General features: G+C 44.4%; 1 protein-coding gene across 1 annotated transcript in view; it reads right to left on the bottom strand.

Annotated features, from left to right (window-relative positions):
• Nucleotides 1-14,406, bottom strand: part of lrp8 (low density lipoprotein receptor-related protein 8, apolipoprotein e receptor) — a 485,237-nt gene that overhangs the window by 80,416 nt on the left and 390,415 nt on the right. Inside the window, exons 5-7 of the mRNA XM_051932703.1 lie at nucleotides 13,624-13,998; nucleotides 8,537-8,659; nucleotides 7,490-7,612 (exon numbers count right to left, since the gene is read on the bottom strand). Coding sequence (XP_051788663.1) covers nucleotides 7,490-7,612; nucleotides 8,537-8,659; nucleotides 13,624-13,998 — 621 coding nt within the window. The remainder of the gene's footprint in view (nucleotides 1-7,489; nucleotides 7,613-8,536; nucleotides 8,660-13,623; nucleotides 13,999-14,406) is intronic.

Genomic DNA, 14,406 nt, shown 5'->3' with positions numbered 1-14,406 from the left:
TTAAGATTTTTGATGCTCTTCTGCACACCTCGGGTGTAACGAGTGCTTATTTGAGTTCCTGTCGCCTTTCTACCAGTCTGGCCATTCACTTCTCACCTCTGGCATCAACAAGGCACTGGATGTTTTCCCCTTTTTCAGAAAAGAGAGATGGTGGTGTGTGAAAATCCCAGCAGGTCATCAGTTTGTGAAACACTCCGAGCAGCCCGCCTGGCACTTACCACCATGGTACATTCAGAGTCACTTCAGTCCCCTTTGATGCTCAGTTTGAACTTCAGCAGGTCTACTGGCCGAAATGCATTGAGTTGCTGCCGTGTGATTGGCTGATTAGAGATTGGCGTTAACGAGCAGTTGAACAGGCGTACCTAACAAATCGGTAAATCAGGTAGTTTGACAGAATCGACTCAGCCAAGTGAATCGAAATGCCCTTCACCATTCACAATGCTTAACAAAAGCCACGAGCCAAGCACCTCCTCTTTTATTGGCCCCACCCCTTCTATCATGTGACTCCTGTCTAATTAGTGTTGCATAGCAACAGACAGGAGGAGACTTTGGCAAGCAGTACACAGGAAGAGGGCTTGGGCTCTGAACATGGCCACAATGTCTTATAACTGGCATCACCAGCAGCCCATCCTGTGTGTGGCCGGCCACCATGATGGTTTATTTATTTGATTTTAACTGACTTAAGCACGAAGTTTGTGACTTTGTAAATTCGAGGTCTTGACCTGGTCGAGCCTCTTAGGATTTTCAAGACCAACTTTTAAATGTGATGTTCAGGGCCGTCCTAAAACACAACTTTTTTTGGCCTCTTCTGGTGCTGATAATCCAAGTTAATTGAGTCCGACTTTGTTATTATGAGGACAGAATTGATAAGAGGCGCTGAGTTCAAACACTACCGTTGCTGATCCAAAAATCCATATTTTTTATTAAGATAAGGAAGAACAAGGCCGTTATCTGTGTGGGCTTAGACTGATTAATTGGCCTGTCTGGGGTCTGCTAGTCTTATCTCAGAGTAACTCACTTAAAAAACGCTTTAATGGCAGTGCTTAGGAGTGTCACAAGATTGCAGGTTATTGTGGGCTAAAAAAGTAAATAAAAATCGCTAACAGCATCCAAATACAGAAGAGTATATAATTAGGAAAAGGTGCTCCATACAGTAAATAAGCACATTATCATTCACTCACCGGCCACTTTATTAGGTACGCCTGTGTAAGAAGTGTGCTCTGTGCAAATATCTATATATATAAAATTCTTTTCGCGTTTGAAATGGAAATTACGTATGGCCACATGATATGGAATTATGTATGAAATGGAAATTACGTATGGCCACGTGATATGTAAATTATGTATGAAACGGAAATTACGTATGACCATGCGATATGGAATTATGTATGACCACATGATATGGAAATTACGTATGAAATGGAAATTACGTATGGCCACGTGATATGGAAATTACGTATGAAACGGAAATTACGTATGACCACGCGATATGGAATTACGTATGAAACAGAAATTATGTATGGCCACGCGATATGGAAATTACGTATGAAACGGAAATTACGTATGACCACGCGATATGGAATTACGTATGAAACAGAAATTACGTATGACCACGCGATATGGAATTACATATGAAATGGAAATTACGTATGGCCACATGATATAGAAATTACGTATGAAATGGAAATTACGTATTGCCACGTGATATGGAAATTACGTATGAAACGGAAATTACGTATGACCACGCGATATGGAATTACGTATGAAACAGAAATTATGTATGGCCACGCGATATGGAAATTACGTATGAAACGGAAATTACGTATGGCCACGTGATATGGAAATTACATATGAAATGGAAATTACGTATGGCGATGTGATATGGAAATTATGTATGAAACGGAAATTACGTATGACCATGCGATATGGAATTACATATGAAATGGAAATTACGTATGGCCACATGATATGGAAATTACGTATGAAACGGAAATTACATATGGCCACGTGATATGGAAATTACGTATGAATCAGAAATTACGTATGGCCACGCGATATGGAATTACATATGAAATGGAAATTATGTATGGCCACATGATATGGAAATTACGTATGAAACGGAAATTATGTATGACCACGTGATATGGAAATTACGTATGAAACGGAAATTACGTATGACCATGCAATATGGAATTATGTATGAAACAGAAATTACGTATGGCCACGCGATATGGAAATTACGTATGAAATGGAAATTATGTATGGCCACGTGATATGGAAATTACGTATGAAACGGAAATTACGTATGACCACGCGATATGGAATTACATATGAAATGGAAATTACGTATGGCCACATGATATGGAAATTACGTATGAAATGGAAATTACGTATGGCCACGTGATATGGAAATTACGTATGAAACGGAAATTACGTATGACCACGCAATATGGAAATTACATATGAAACGGAAATTACGTATGGCCACGTGATATGGAAATTACGTATGAAACGGAAATTATGTATGACCATTTGATATGGAAATTATGTATGAAACGGAAATTACGTATGGCCACGTGATATGGAAATTACGCATGAAACGGAAATTATGTATGACCACCTGATATGGAAATTAGATAGATAGATAGATAGATAGATAGATAGATAGATAGATAGATAGATAGATAGATAGATAGATACTTTATTAATCCCAGGGGGAAATTCACATACTCCAGCAGCAAAAAATATTAAATTAAAGAGTAATAAAAAAATGCAGGTAAAAAAACAGACAATAACTTGAATAATGTTCAACGTTTACCCCCTCTGGTGGAATTGAAGAGTCGCATAGTTTGGGGGAGGAATGATCTTCTCAGTCTGTCAGTGGAGCAGGACGGTGACAGCAGTCTGTCGCTGAAACTGCTCCTCTGTCTGGAGATGACACTGTTTAATGGATGTAGTGGATTCTCCATAATTGATAGGAGCCTGCTGAGTGCCCGTTGCTCTGCTACGGATGTCAAACCGTCCAGCTCTATGCCAACAATAGAGCCTGCCTTCCTCACCAGTTTGTCCAGGCGTGAGGCATCCTTCTTCTTAATGCTGCCTCCCCAGCACACCACTGCGTAGAAGAGGGCACTCGCCACAACCATCTGATAGAACATCTGCAGCATCTTACTGCAGATGTTGAAGGATGCCAGTCTTCTAAGGAAGTATAGTCGGCTCTGTCCTTTCTTACACAGAGCATCAGTATTGGCAGTCCAGTCCAATTTATCGTCCAGCTGCACTCCCAGGTATTTATAGGTCTGCACCCTCTGCACACAGTCACCTCTGATGATCACGGGGTCCATGAGGGGCCTGGGTCTCCTAAAATCCACCACCAGTTCCTTGGTTTTGCTGGTGTTCAGTTGTAGGTGGTTTAAGTCGCACCATCAGTCCTTGATGAGGTTTCTATACTCCTCCTCCTGCCCAATTACGTATGAAACGGAAATTACGTATGACCACGTTGTAGCACTGCCACATAAAGATAATATGTTTTCTGCTGTCGATCGGGTGTTGTGGGGAACATTCTTACATCCAGAGATTGACAGCGGTGCCCCAGAGGTGAAACTTCCGGTTTTACTGTTTTTTTTGGGGAGTGATTTGCATAAAGCACGCCATTTTAAAGAGAGAAGAAGAAGAGGAGGAAAAAGAAAAAACAGCATCGGATAATTAAAAAAAAAAAACAGATCAGCTACTGCATGGGCCATGTAAGAAAGTCTAGGAGCTCCTACAGTCCTCTCAGAAGGTGGAAGGTCTTCTTTTGATTGGGGAATCGAACGTTCCGCTAATTCCTACGGACTCGGGAGAGCTATTTCAAAGGACTTATTATATTGTATCATGGCGCAAGACTGACTGTATGTCTTTTATGACGAAGAGGTGATTGTGCTAGTAGTCTGCAATTTTCAGGACTCCTCGTTTGGCCTGCAGGCAGTTGCGGGGCAGAACAGTGGACAACTGTGGATCTATTTATCATCTCTGGAAGGGGAACTGGGGGAATGAATATTGTTATTGTGTATATATATATATATATATATATATATATATATGTATATATTTGTGGCGCTGCAATATAAGGGTTATTTAGGGTGGGGGGGTTCATGTGTAAGGGATTGTATTTTTTTGTTGTTTATTTTATGTAATGTGATGATAGATATTGACTATAGTTTTTGTGGGCTATAAATGCATTGGTATTAAGGGACTGTTTTGTGTAGAATAATGGGTATATGGGAAATGTTTTGGGGTGTGATACTGGCCTATCCTTTTATCATCTACCGTCACCTAGGACAGATTAGTGGTAGCAATCGTCTCATGTTAGCGCTCGAGACGAATTGTTACAACGTGATATGGAAATTACCTATGACCACAGAACATATTATAATACAGGAACTAATCACTTCGTTTGTGGACGGCATTTTTATATCGTCTTTACGAATTGTTATTATTTGTGTGCGCCCCGCGTCATCTTCTCCCAGCCCTCCTCTCTGGACTACAGCGCTGAGCCGTCCACTGCCAGGCGCGTTCTGACAGAGAAGTTTTATTTATTCGTCCACATGACTGTCGCGGAAACTGCCAAATTGAAACTTTTTTTTAGTTGACAGTACTTGATAGTAGAAGAGATGAGGAAAACAGCTTTGCGTCTTTCTACTTTTTAACTGTGCCGAGCTGTAAACAATGTGAAAAGACGAGACTGCCTTTAGCGGCGAGGGGTCGTGAGAACAAAGTGGACGCTGGGGGGCGCAGAATGTCGAGAGCTTCGCAGTTTCGGGCAGCGTCCTCTCTTCTCGCACTGTTTGTGACACTTCAAGTGCCCCGTCAGCTCCTGGGAGAGTGGAAATCTTTGTGAATGAGTGTAATCGGCGCCATCGGAGCAGTACTCTGTTTGTAAATTACCTTGCATGACTACTTACTGTCCCTTAAGGTCAGTTCGGGTCACTTAAACCCCACAACATTCAAGGTTGCTTTTGTTGTCAGGCAGAAATTTGGACGATCACATAGAAAATGTCATTTCTATACCACAGTGGTCGTATAGCGCCTTTCACAAGGGATCTGCTACTTACCTGTTGTGTTGTAGCGCCTTTAAAATGTAGTTTACCCAAAACCACTCCAGTAGTGCTCAATGTATCTTTACTTCTTAAATGTTAATGTTTTACTGTTTAATAACTTATAGACTACATTTTACTTTTTTCCCTTGCACTCGGTGAGCGAAGCCACTGAGTAATCAACTAGTATCTTATAAATCTGCCTTTTTCTACTCACATGCACAGTTGACACAGAGACGGATTTAGCACAGGGGTTCACCATATTGAACTGCTAGGCAAGCATTAGAAGACAACACCAATAGACAACTGGGAAATGGCCAGTCAGACTGAGGACCACTGTATACTATTTCTGTGTGTCAAAGTCCGCATGAAACTGTATCCTCTTTGCCTTGTTTGGAATGGCATGATGGCCTGCACATGAAAGAAGAGTATAAAGCCTTGGAACATTGCCCGGCACACCATTGAAGACGACGGACGAATGGGAGAGAACGTCATCCGATCCTGAAAATCCTTCCAATGCAGCGATTAAAATGGCAGACTCTATACATCAGGCCCCCATTCCTGAACTGGGTTCTTGCCATTGGCTTCCTTCGTCTGTTATGCCGCGTAAGCCATCATTAAAGAAAGCTAAGTTACTTCTCCTATGTGATTTCGTATCGCCGTATCACTAAGGCAGGGGGTATCACCTTTTTACATTATATCTATATAGATTCGGGTTATGTAACACGCCGCAATTACAAAAGAACTTAATCCAACAAGGGAGCCAGCGCCCCCTGCTGGATACAGCCTATTCAACTGCTTGTTAATGCTAATCTCTAATCAGCCAATCACAGAGCAGCAACTCAGTGCATTTCCATATGTAGACCTCGTCAAGACCACCTGCTGAAGTTCAAACCGAGCATCAGAATGGCAAAGAAAGGGGACTGAAGTGACTCTGAATGTGACATGGCTGTTGGTGCCAGACGGGCTGCACAAAGTGTTGCTCAAACTGCTGACCTGCTGGCATTTTCACACACAGCCATCTCTAGGGGGTACAGAGAATGGGCAGAAAAAAGGAAAACCTCAGTGAGCGGCAGTTCTCTGTTGATGCCAGAGGTCAGAGGAGAATGGCCCGACTGCTAGAAAGGCAACAGGAACTCAAATAAGCACGCGTTACACCTGAGGTGTGCAGAAGAGCAGATCTGAACACACAACACGTCGAGCCTTGAAGCAGGTGGGCTACAGCAGCAGGAGACCCCACCAGGTGACACTCCAGTCAGCTAAGAACAAGCAACTGAGGCTACAATTCACACAAAGGGCTCACCAACATTGGACAACAGAAGATTGGAAAAAACGTCACCTGGTCTGATGAGTCTCGAGTTCTGCTGTGACATTCAGAAGGTGGGACTCAAATGACCTCCACAGTCCCCAGATCTCAATCCAGCAGAGCACCTTTGGGATTTGGTGGAACAGGAGATTCGCATCATGGATGTGCAGCTGACAAATGCTGTCACGTCAATGTGGAGCAAAATCCCTGAGGAATGTTTCCAACACCTTGTTGAGTTGACGTCACGAAGGATTATGGCAGTTCTGAAGGCAAAAGGGGGTCCAAACGGGTACTAGCAGAGTGCAGCTAATAAACTGGCTGGTAATTGTGTGTGTGTGTGTTTCTCACGGGCACTGCCATATTGGAGCATTTTGTTGAAGCATTACTGGCATGTGCAGTGTATGACGTCTTGGGTGGGACGAGATAAAAGGTCAGCGCTGATGTCTCATCTCCATCCAAGACTGCACCTAAAATTTCAAAAAAACCTTCCCATCGAAACTTGTAGCTGAACAACAGAGAGCACACACAGCACCTGTGACAAACGCGTCATTCACGTTTACCACTCGTCCACTGATGCCGTCAAATGCCAATATATAATCTGTGGTTTTCCCTTTGTGGCTGCAGGGGGTGCACCAGCTCCGCAAACTCAACACGGACAGACGCCGACCCACAAGGTCCTGCACAGCACACAAGTCATATTATTTGTGGGAAACGCTTCCCACCTCCTCAGCACAGTACAATAATAAAGCACAGCAATACACACAGCTTTCTATCTATCTATCTATCTATCTATCTATCTATCTATCTATCTATCTATCTATCTATCTATCTATCTATCTATCTATCTATCTATCTATCTGTCTATTGAAACTCGTAGTAGAAGGCTTCCTGGTACAGAACTCTCGGCAGTGTTTCTTGGTTTACATTTCAGATTCGATGACAGCTTCTCTGATTCCCTGGTTATGATCCTTGCTTTCTTTTTTTTTTTTTGTTGATTATCCCGATCACCCCTACACCTCATCGCGAGCAGAAGACCACCACCTAAATCAAAGCGCCGGCGACTAACACAGAGAAGTGGAGCATCAGAATCAACAGATCCGAATCTTACGGCACTCTTTGATGGGCTCGTCAGACCAGTCCCGGCAGTCCTTCTGGGAGTCGCACACTCGGCTGCTGTCGATGCATTCGCCGCTTTTGCAGGAGAACTTCATTGGGCCGTCACACCGGGTTGCTGAAACATACAAAGAAACACAGAGAAAGTAAAGGGAGGTCAATCAAATGAACACAAGCCAAGATCTGCACATGACAGTAATGACTCTATGAGGCAAGTGGAGCGCGAGAGGAAATTACATTTTATACGCCGAAATGTTCAGTCACAGCAGAGCCGGCATTCGTCGTTCACGTAACATTCTCAAAGCTGCCTAATGCTGGAGACAGAGACTGGCCCAGAAGCCACTTTGCAGCAAGACACACTGAGGCCATCTCAAACTGGGGCCATTTATCCCAACCAGGAATGTGATAGAAAACTGGGGGGGTAAAACACGGGTACAGCACGTTGTCACACCCACTGCATGACGAGACAGCTTGGGATCCGTCTAATTGTTCTCACCCACTTTTAAGCACAATCCACTCCCGGTGGTCTCCAGACGTATTACACGTCTGCCTTCGGCGAGGGTAGGCCAGCACTGATATGCTCTCACATTGTCATTCATAGACTATATGACATTACGACGGCACCTTCCTAATGAAATTCCTTAAACGCCACGTAGCCCGAGTTATCTTTTGGTTCGACTGTATGACACATCTGTGGTGGGCTGGTGCCCTGCTCGGTGTTTGTTTCCTGCCTTGCGTCCTGTGTTGGCTGGGATTGGCTCCAGCAGACCCCCGTGACCCTGTAGTTAGGATAATGGATGGATGGATGGGTGTATGACACATGCAAAATTTCCAAAGGTTTGACTTGTATTAATTGTTAGTTTGCTTTTACTACTATACAATACACTTCACGTAACTGTTCTTCATCGTCATTCCTTTTTTGCACTTTTTAACGGTATTTTTAAATTCTGCGCCGATATCCGGTATACTGCTGTGAAATGCAATTTGAGAAAAGCGTTATAAGCCCTTCTGTGATTGTGACGGTGGCGTCCCCTCAACTTACCGTTGACACATCCCGCTTCGTCGCTGTAGTCTGGACAGTCGTGCACTTTGTCGCACTGCTTGCTCCCATGAACACACGATCCGTCGCCACATTGGAACTGGTCGGGTCGGCAGGTGAGAACCGCTGCAGCCACAACACAGAAAAGCATAAACAGAAAGAGAAAAGCAGATGTGTTATCTGTCAGGTGATACAAACCCGTGTGTGTGTGCAATTCGCACTTTGTCAGGACTCCATCCCCAAACAAAATGAAAGGACCAGTAGATAAATGGGAGCCGAAAACCAACCTGATACCCCAATCCGAAGGATCGAGATATGTAGCGGCAATCTCATAATCTAACATCAAAAACCAAAATGAACACCTAAGAATTCAAAACCAGCAAACAAACTTTGTTATTTTCTTTTGGGAAATCCACAACCTCGGACAATGCAGTGACCCCAATGGTAGACCCTTACACTCCATGACCCCTAATGTCACTGCATTTGTGCCACAGCAACAGACGCTGCTTATGATGAAGGCCCAGAGTTCTGTGCTACACCCCCGCTGGCCGTCACACCTCGTGTCAGGTTATGTTTATTTTTAAAAACACGCGGTGGGCTCTCTGTACTCGTGACACACATTTACAGACATATGAAAAAGTTTGGGAGCCCCTCTCAGCCTGCATAATAATTGACTCTCCTTTCGACAATAAAGATAACAGTGGTATGTCTTTCATTTCCTAGGAACATCTGAGTACTGCGGTGTTTTCTGAACACAGATTTTTAGTGACGCAGTATTTAGTTGAATGAAATTAAACCAAATATGAAAAACTGGCTGTGCACAAATGTGGGTCCCCTTGTCATTGTGCTGATTTGAATGCCTGTCACTGCTCAATGCTGATTACTTACAACACCAAAATGGTTGGATGAGCTCGTTAGGCCTTGAACTTCATAGCCCGGTGTGTCCATCATGAGATATAAAGGGATTTAAGGTGGTCAGCTGCAAGTTGTGCTTCCTTCCCTTTGACTCTCCTCTGAAGAGTGACAGCATGGGATCCTCAAAGCAACTCTCCAAAGATCTGAAAACAAAGATTGTTGAGTCTCCTGGTTTAGGGGAAGGCTACAAAAAGCCATCTCAGAGGTTTAAACTGTCAGTTTCTGTAACTGTAAGGAATGGAATCAGGAAATGGAAGGCCACAGGCACAGTTGCTGTTAAACCCAGCAGGTCTGGCAGGCCAAGAAAAATACAGGAGCTGCATATGTGCAGGATTGTGAGAATGGTGACAGACAACCACAGATCACCTCCAAAGACCTGCAAGAACATCTTGCTGCAGATGGTGTATCTGTGCATCGTTCTACAATTCAGCGCATCTGTATGGCAGGGTGATGAGAAAGAAGCCCTTTCTGCACTCACGCCACAAACAGAGTCGCTTGTTGTATGCCAATGCTCATTTAGACAAGTCAGATTCAATTTGGAACAAAGTGCTTTGGACTGATGAGACAAAAATTGAGTTATCTGGTCATAACAAAAAGCACTTTGCATGGCAGAAGAAGAACACCGCATTCCAAGAAAAACACCTGCTACCTACTTGCAAATTTGGTGGAGGTTCCATCATGCTGTGGGGTGGGCTGTGTGGCCAGTTCAGGGACTGGGGCCCTTGTTAAAGTCGAGGGTCACATGAATTCAACCCAATATCAACAAATTCTTCAGGATAATGTTCAAGCATCAGTTACAAAGTTCAAGTTACGCAGGGGTTGGATATTCCAACAAGACAATGACCCAAAACACAGTTGGAAATCTGCAGAGGCATTCATGCAGAGGGAGAAGTACAATGTTCTGGAATGGCCGTCACAGTCCCCTGACTTGAATATCATCGAAAATCTATGGGATGATTTGAAGCAGGCTGTCCATCAAATTGAACTGAACTGGAGAGATTTTGTATGAAGAATGGTCAACAATATCTCCATCCAGAATCAGACACTCATCAGAGGCTATAGGAGGACAGCGTCTAGAGGCTGTTAGATTTACAAAAGGAGGCTCAACTAAGAATTGATGTCATATCTCTGTTGGGGTGCCCACATTTATGCACCTGTCTAATTTTGTTATGATGCATATTGCATATTTTCTGTTAATCCAATAAACTTAATGTCACTGCTGAAATCCTGCTGTGTCCATAAGGCATGTCAGATATTAAAAGGAAGTTCAGCCAATGAGAAACAAAAATCCAAAGCATTAAGAGGGAGTCCCAAACTTTTTCATATAACTGTATTTCATTTAATATCGTTTAATTAATTCTTTAATTGTTGTCTTATTACCGGTTGCTTCCTTGTCTCTGTGAGGGGGTGTGTGTGATTTTGGGTGCATCCCTGTAATCTTCACCAAAAAAATAAATAAATCACCACCTTATCGACGATGTGAATCTTAGTGGCGCCGGACCGCTACACGTATGTAATACGACTCCGGGACAAGAGGGGGCACTGTGGCTAACAGCAGTGTCTCAATTTCTCATCCACAGCACAGAGAAGACACCCAGCGAGGTCCACAGACCACCCCCCCCCCCTCCCAGAGAGAGTCACCACGGAGCACAAGGCCTTTATTTTCTATGTGGTGTGACAATGCGCTGTGTCAGCGTGTGCCCCTCTCTCTGCCTCTCTCTATTGTGCCTACGTGACAACATGGTGAGACCAGAACTATTCAAAGAGACGTTTGCACTGATTTGTGTTTTTTGTATCTTTTAGGTAAAAAAAAAAAAAGTGTGTCTTATGGAGCAAAAAATATGGCAATTTTATATCGTGACTGATGTTATTAATGTGTTCTGCAGTGTGTCCTTTGAAAGGCGCCTATAAATTAAATAAATTATTATTATTATTGATGACTGACCACCAATGCCGGCGTCACATTTCATGACTTTTCAGGTGTTGCCTTTACTTATATAGTAGACCCCCCATGAAGTCGCAGTTCAGAGTTTGCAGCCTCAGTCGTTTGCGGATTTTTCCTTAGAACCTAAGTAATAATAAACCAAAAATATCCTCCACTCTTTTTTGATGGCTTTATTTGTGGCAATACTGTACTGTAGAGAGAACACAAAGCAACTGTAGAGGACAAGGCGGCTTGTGATGGTGAAAGTAGCCAATCCGAGAGCGTTATTCATTTCTCCTTGCTGCTGATTGGCTGCTGCCCTGTGACACATCTCCGGCAGATGCAGCCCAGCATTGGTTTATCATAACAGTTTACTGTGTGTAGCTGTCTCCAGTGTTTCGTGTTTTTCGTTTTGTTCTTCTTAAAGCCCTAAGATGTCACCCAAACACCCTGCACCTTCTAAGGCTTCTGGCAATGAGCCTAAGCAACAGAAGAAGTTTAAGACACTCCAGGAGAAGGCTGAACTACTGGATTTGCTCTGGGAACTAAAACGTTATGCTGCAGTAGCGCGCCACTATGGCATCAACAAAAGCACCGCACGCTACATAAAGAAGAATGAAGCAGCGATCAGGAGTACCGTATCTGTAAGTTTCTGTGATAGTGCCAAAAAGATAACGACCGTAAGAAATAAGAATATCGTCAGGATGGAGTCTGCCTTGGCATTGTGGATCACCGACTGCAGGAAGCTGTAAATCCTCTGCATTGTACTGCACAGCTAATTCATTATCATCATCATCATCATCTTCAATCAATATCATTCATTGGTGAGTACCCGTACATTTTACTGTATTTTTATTAAATTAAATTATTACTTATTTACCCAACTTATACCAAAGGAAACGCGCTTGCATGAATTCCAGTACATGTAGCGGTAACATCGGTGTTTTACATTCTAGCACTGCGGGAGACATAGCAGTACAGTACAGTAGACGGGTTTAACTTTACGTTCTTTATTTTTAGGGTAATGTATTAAGCTGGGGAGGCACGGTGGCGCAGTGGGTAGCGCTGCTGCCTCGCAGTTGGGAGACCTGGGTTCGCTTCCCGGGTCCTCCCTGCGTGGAGTTTGCATGTTCTCCCCGTGTCTGTTTGGGTTTCCTCCCACAGTCCAAAGACATGCCAGTTAGGTGGATTGGCGATTCTAAATTGTGCTTGGTGTGTGGGTGTGTTTGTGTGTGTCCCGTGATGGGTTGGCACCCTGCCCGGGATTGGTTCCTGCCTTGTGCCCTGTGTTGGCTGGGATTGGCTCCAGCAGACCCCCGTGACCCTGTGTTTGGATTCAGTGGGTTGGAAAATGGATGGATGGATATATTAAGCTGAGTTTGAAATTAAAGTGTTTTGGGGGCATATTTAGGGTTTAAACTATAAAAGTAGGCATTCATTGGTATTTTCTTAACCACATCCAACATTCGTGGTTTTTCACAATTCGCGGGTACTATAGGAACGTAACCCCTGTGAATTTCGGGGGTCGTCTGTATATCACTTTACTGAATTCCCAGTCACGTAGTGCGTCATACCCCACGACTCTGTGACAGGAGCCCCCCAGACAGGCTTGACTTGGTCCTCAGTCGTAACGCCGGCTCCCGTGTGTGTGTGCGTGTGTGTGTGAGTTGTCGAGCAATGAACGCTCAGCCCAGGAGTAGAGCGCACACAAGGTGTCCACGAGGACAGAAGGAGAGCGGATGTTCTGGGCTACACAACCAGAAGGCACACTCGACTCTTCCATGTCTTGTGTTTGCCGTACCACGATGGAATGAAAAGATCTGGGCGGCCCGCCACAGCTGCACCTGCCAACGGGTCAGGCAACACGTTAAAACGGCTGTCAGAATGTGGCGAGCTTGCGATGCTTTGGAAATGTGAAACTGTGCCGAGCTGTGCCATCCATTGTGATTCACAGCCTCCCACACATTTAGTGGCATAAAGACCACCTTACATGGCGTTGTACATGTTGGTACTCAAAGCATTCGACTGTATCCAGTTCTGCGCAGCACCACAGTGATCCAAACACCATTAGGGCCCAAAGACTCGGCAGTCAAGGTGCTGCGGGGGTCTCCTCTGCCTACATCCAGCACAGCCGAGCAGAAATTCACACTCACACTCACACTCCACAGGCTGACATTCAGCAGAATCGCCCGCCGCATCTTTGCAAACACCAGCCTGATGTCCTATATGAGTAAATGTCATCGGCACTCACGGCAGCTGCTCTCGTCGGACTTGTCCTTGCAGTCGGGCTCCCCGTCACACTTCCAGTTGAGGTGGACACACTCCCCATTGGCACACTGGAACTCGCTGGAGGCGCAGCTGGGCCTGGCCGGCTCAGTTTTGTGACCGCAGCGCTCGATGGACTCGTCGGACTTGTCGGCACAGTCGGGGTCTCCGTCGCAGCTCCACAGCTCCGGGATGCATACCGAATTGTTGCACTGGAACTCGTGGGGGGCACAGGTGGGCAGCGAGCAGCGTTCCTCATCGCTGCTGTCTCCGCAGTCATCGTCTCCGTCACACACGAAGATGGTGGCGATGCACTTCTTGTTGCGGCACTGGAACTCGCCGGAGGGGCAGGGCTTGGCATCTGAAAAGATACAAGAAAACGGTGGTTGGAATAAAAGGCGACTCGGAGGTGGTCCGCTTCTCGGGAAACTCACACAATTAAATGACACCAAAATTTGATCTGAGTGAAAATTTAGGATATAAGCGGCAGCTTGAAACACTGAACTCTGCGTCAAATCGACTCAGTCAATCAAAAATGCATTTGGGACGAGGAAATGCAAAATCGATTCATTGGCGCCCTCTGCAGGCCGTACATGGATAAACAAAACCAAACTACCCGCCTTAAAATGGGTGTTCTGGTTAGGCCAGGGCTCCTCACGTTTGAAGCATTCAGTTTTATTTTCTTTGTTTTCTTATTACATTATCATTTATTACTTTCTGTTGTTTCTATAATGCTGCTCTCTTCATTTATTATGTAATTATATATTAT

This window comes from Erpetoichthys calabaricus, chromosome 10, assembly GCF_900747795.2.
Source record: "Erpetoichthys calabaricus chromosome 10, fErpCal1.3, whole genome shotgun sequence".
NCBI lineage: Eukaryota > Metazoa > Chordata > Cladistia > Polypteriformes > Polypteridae > Erpetoichthys > Erpetoichthys calabaricus.
This window is presented reverse-complemented; position numbering and strand designations above follow the sequence as displayed.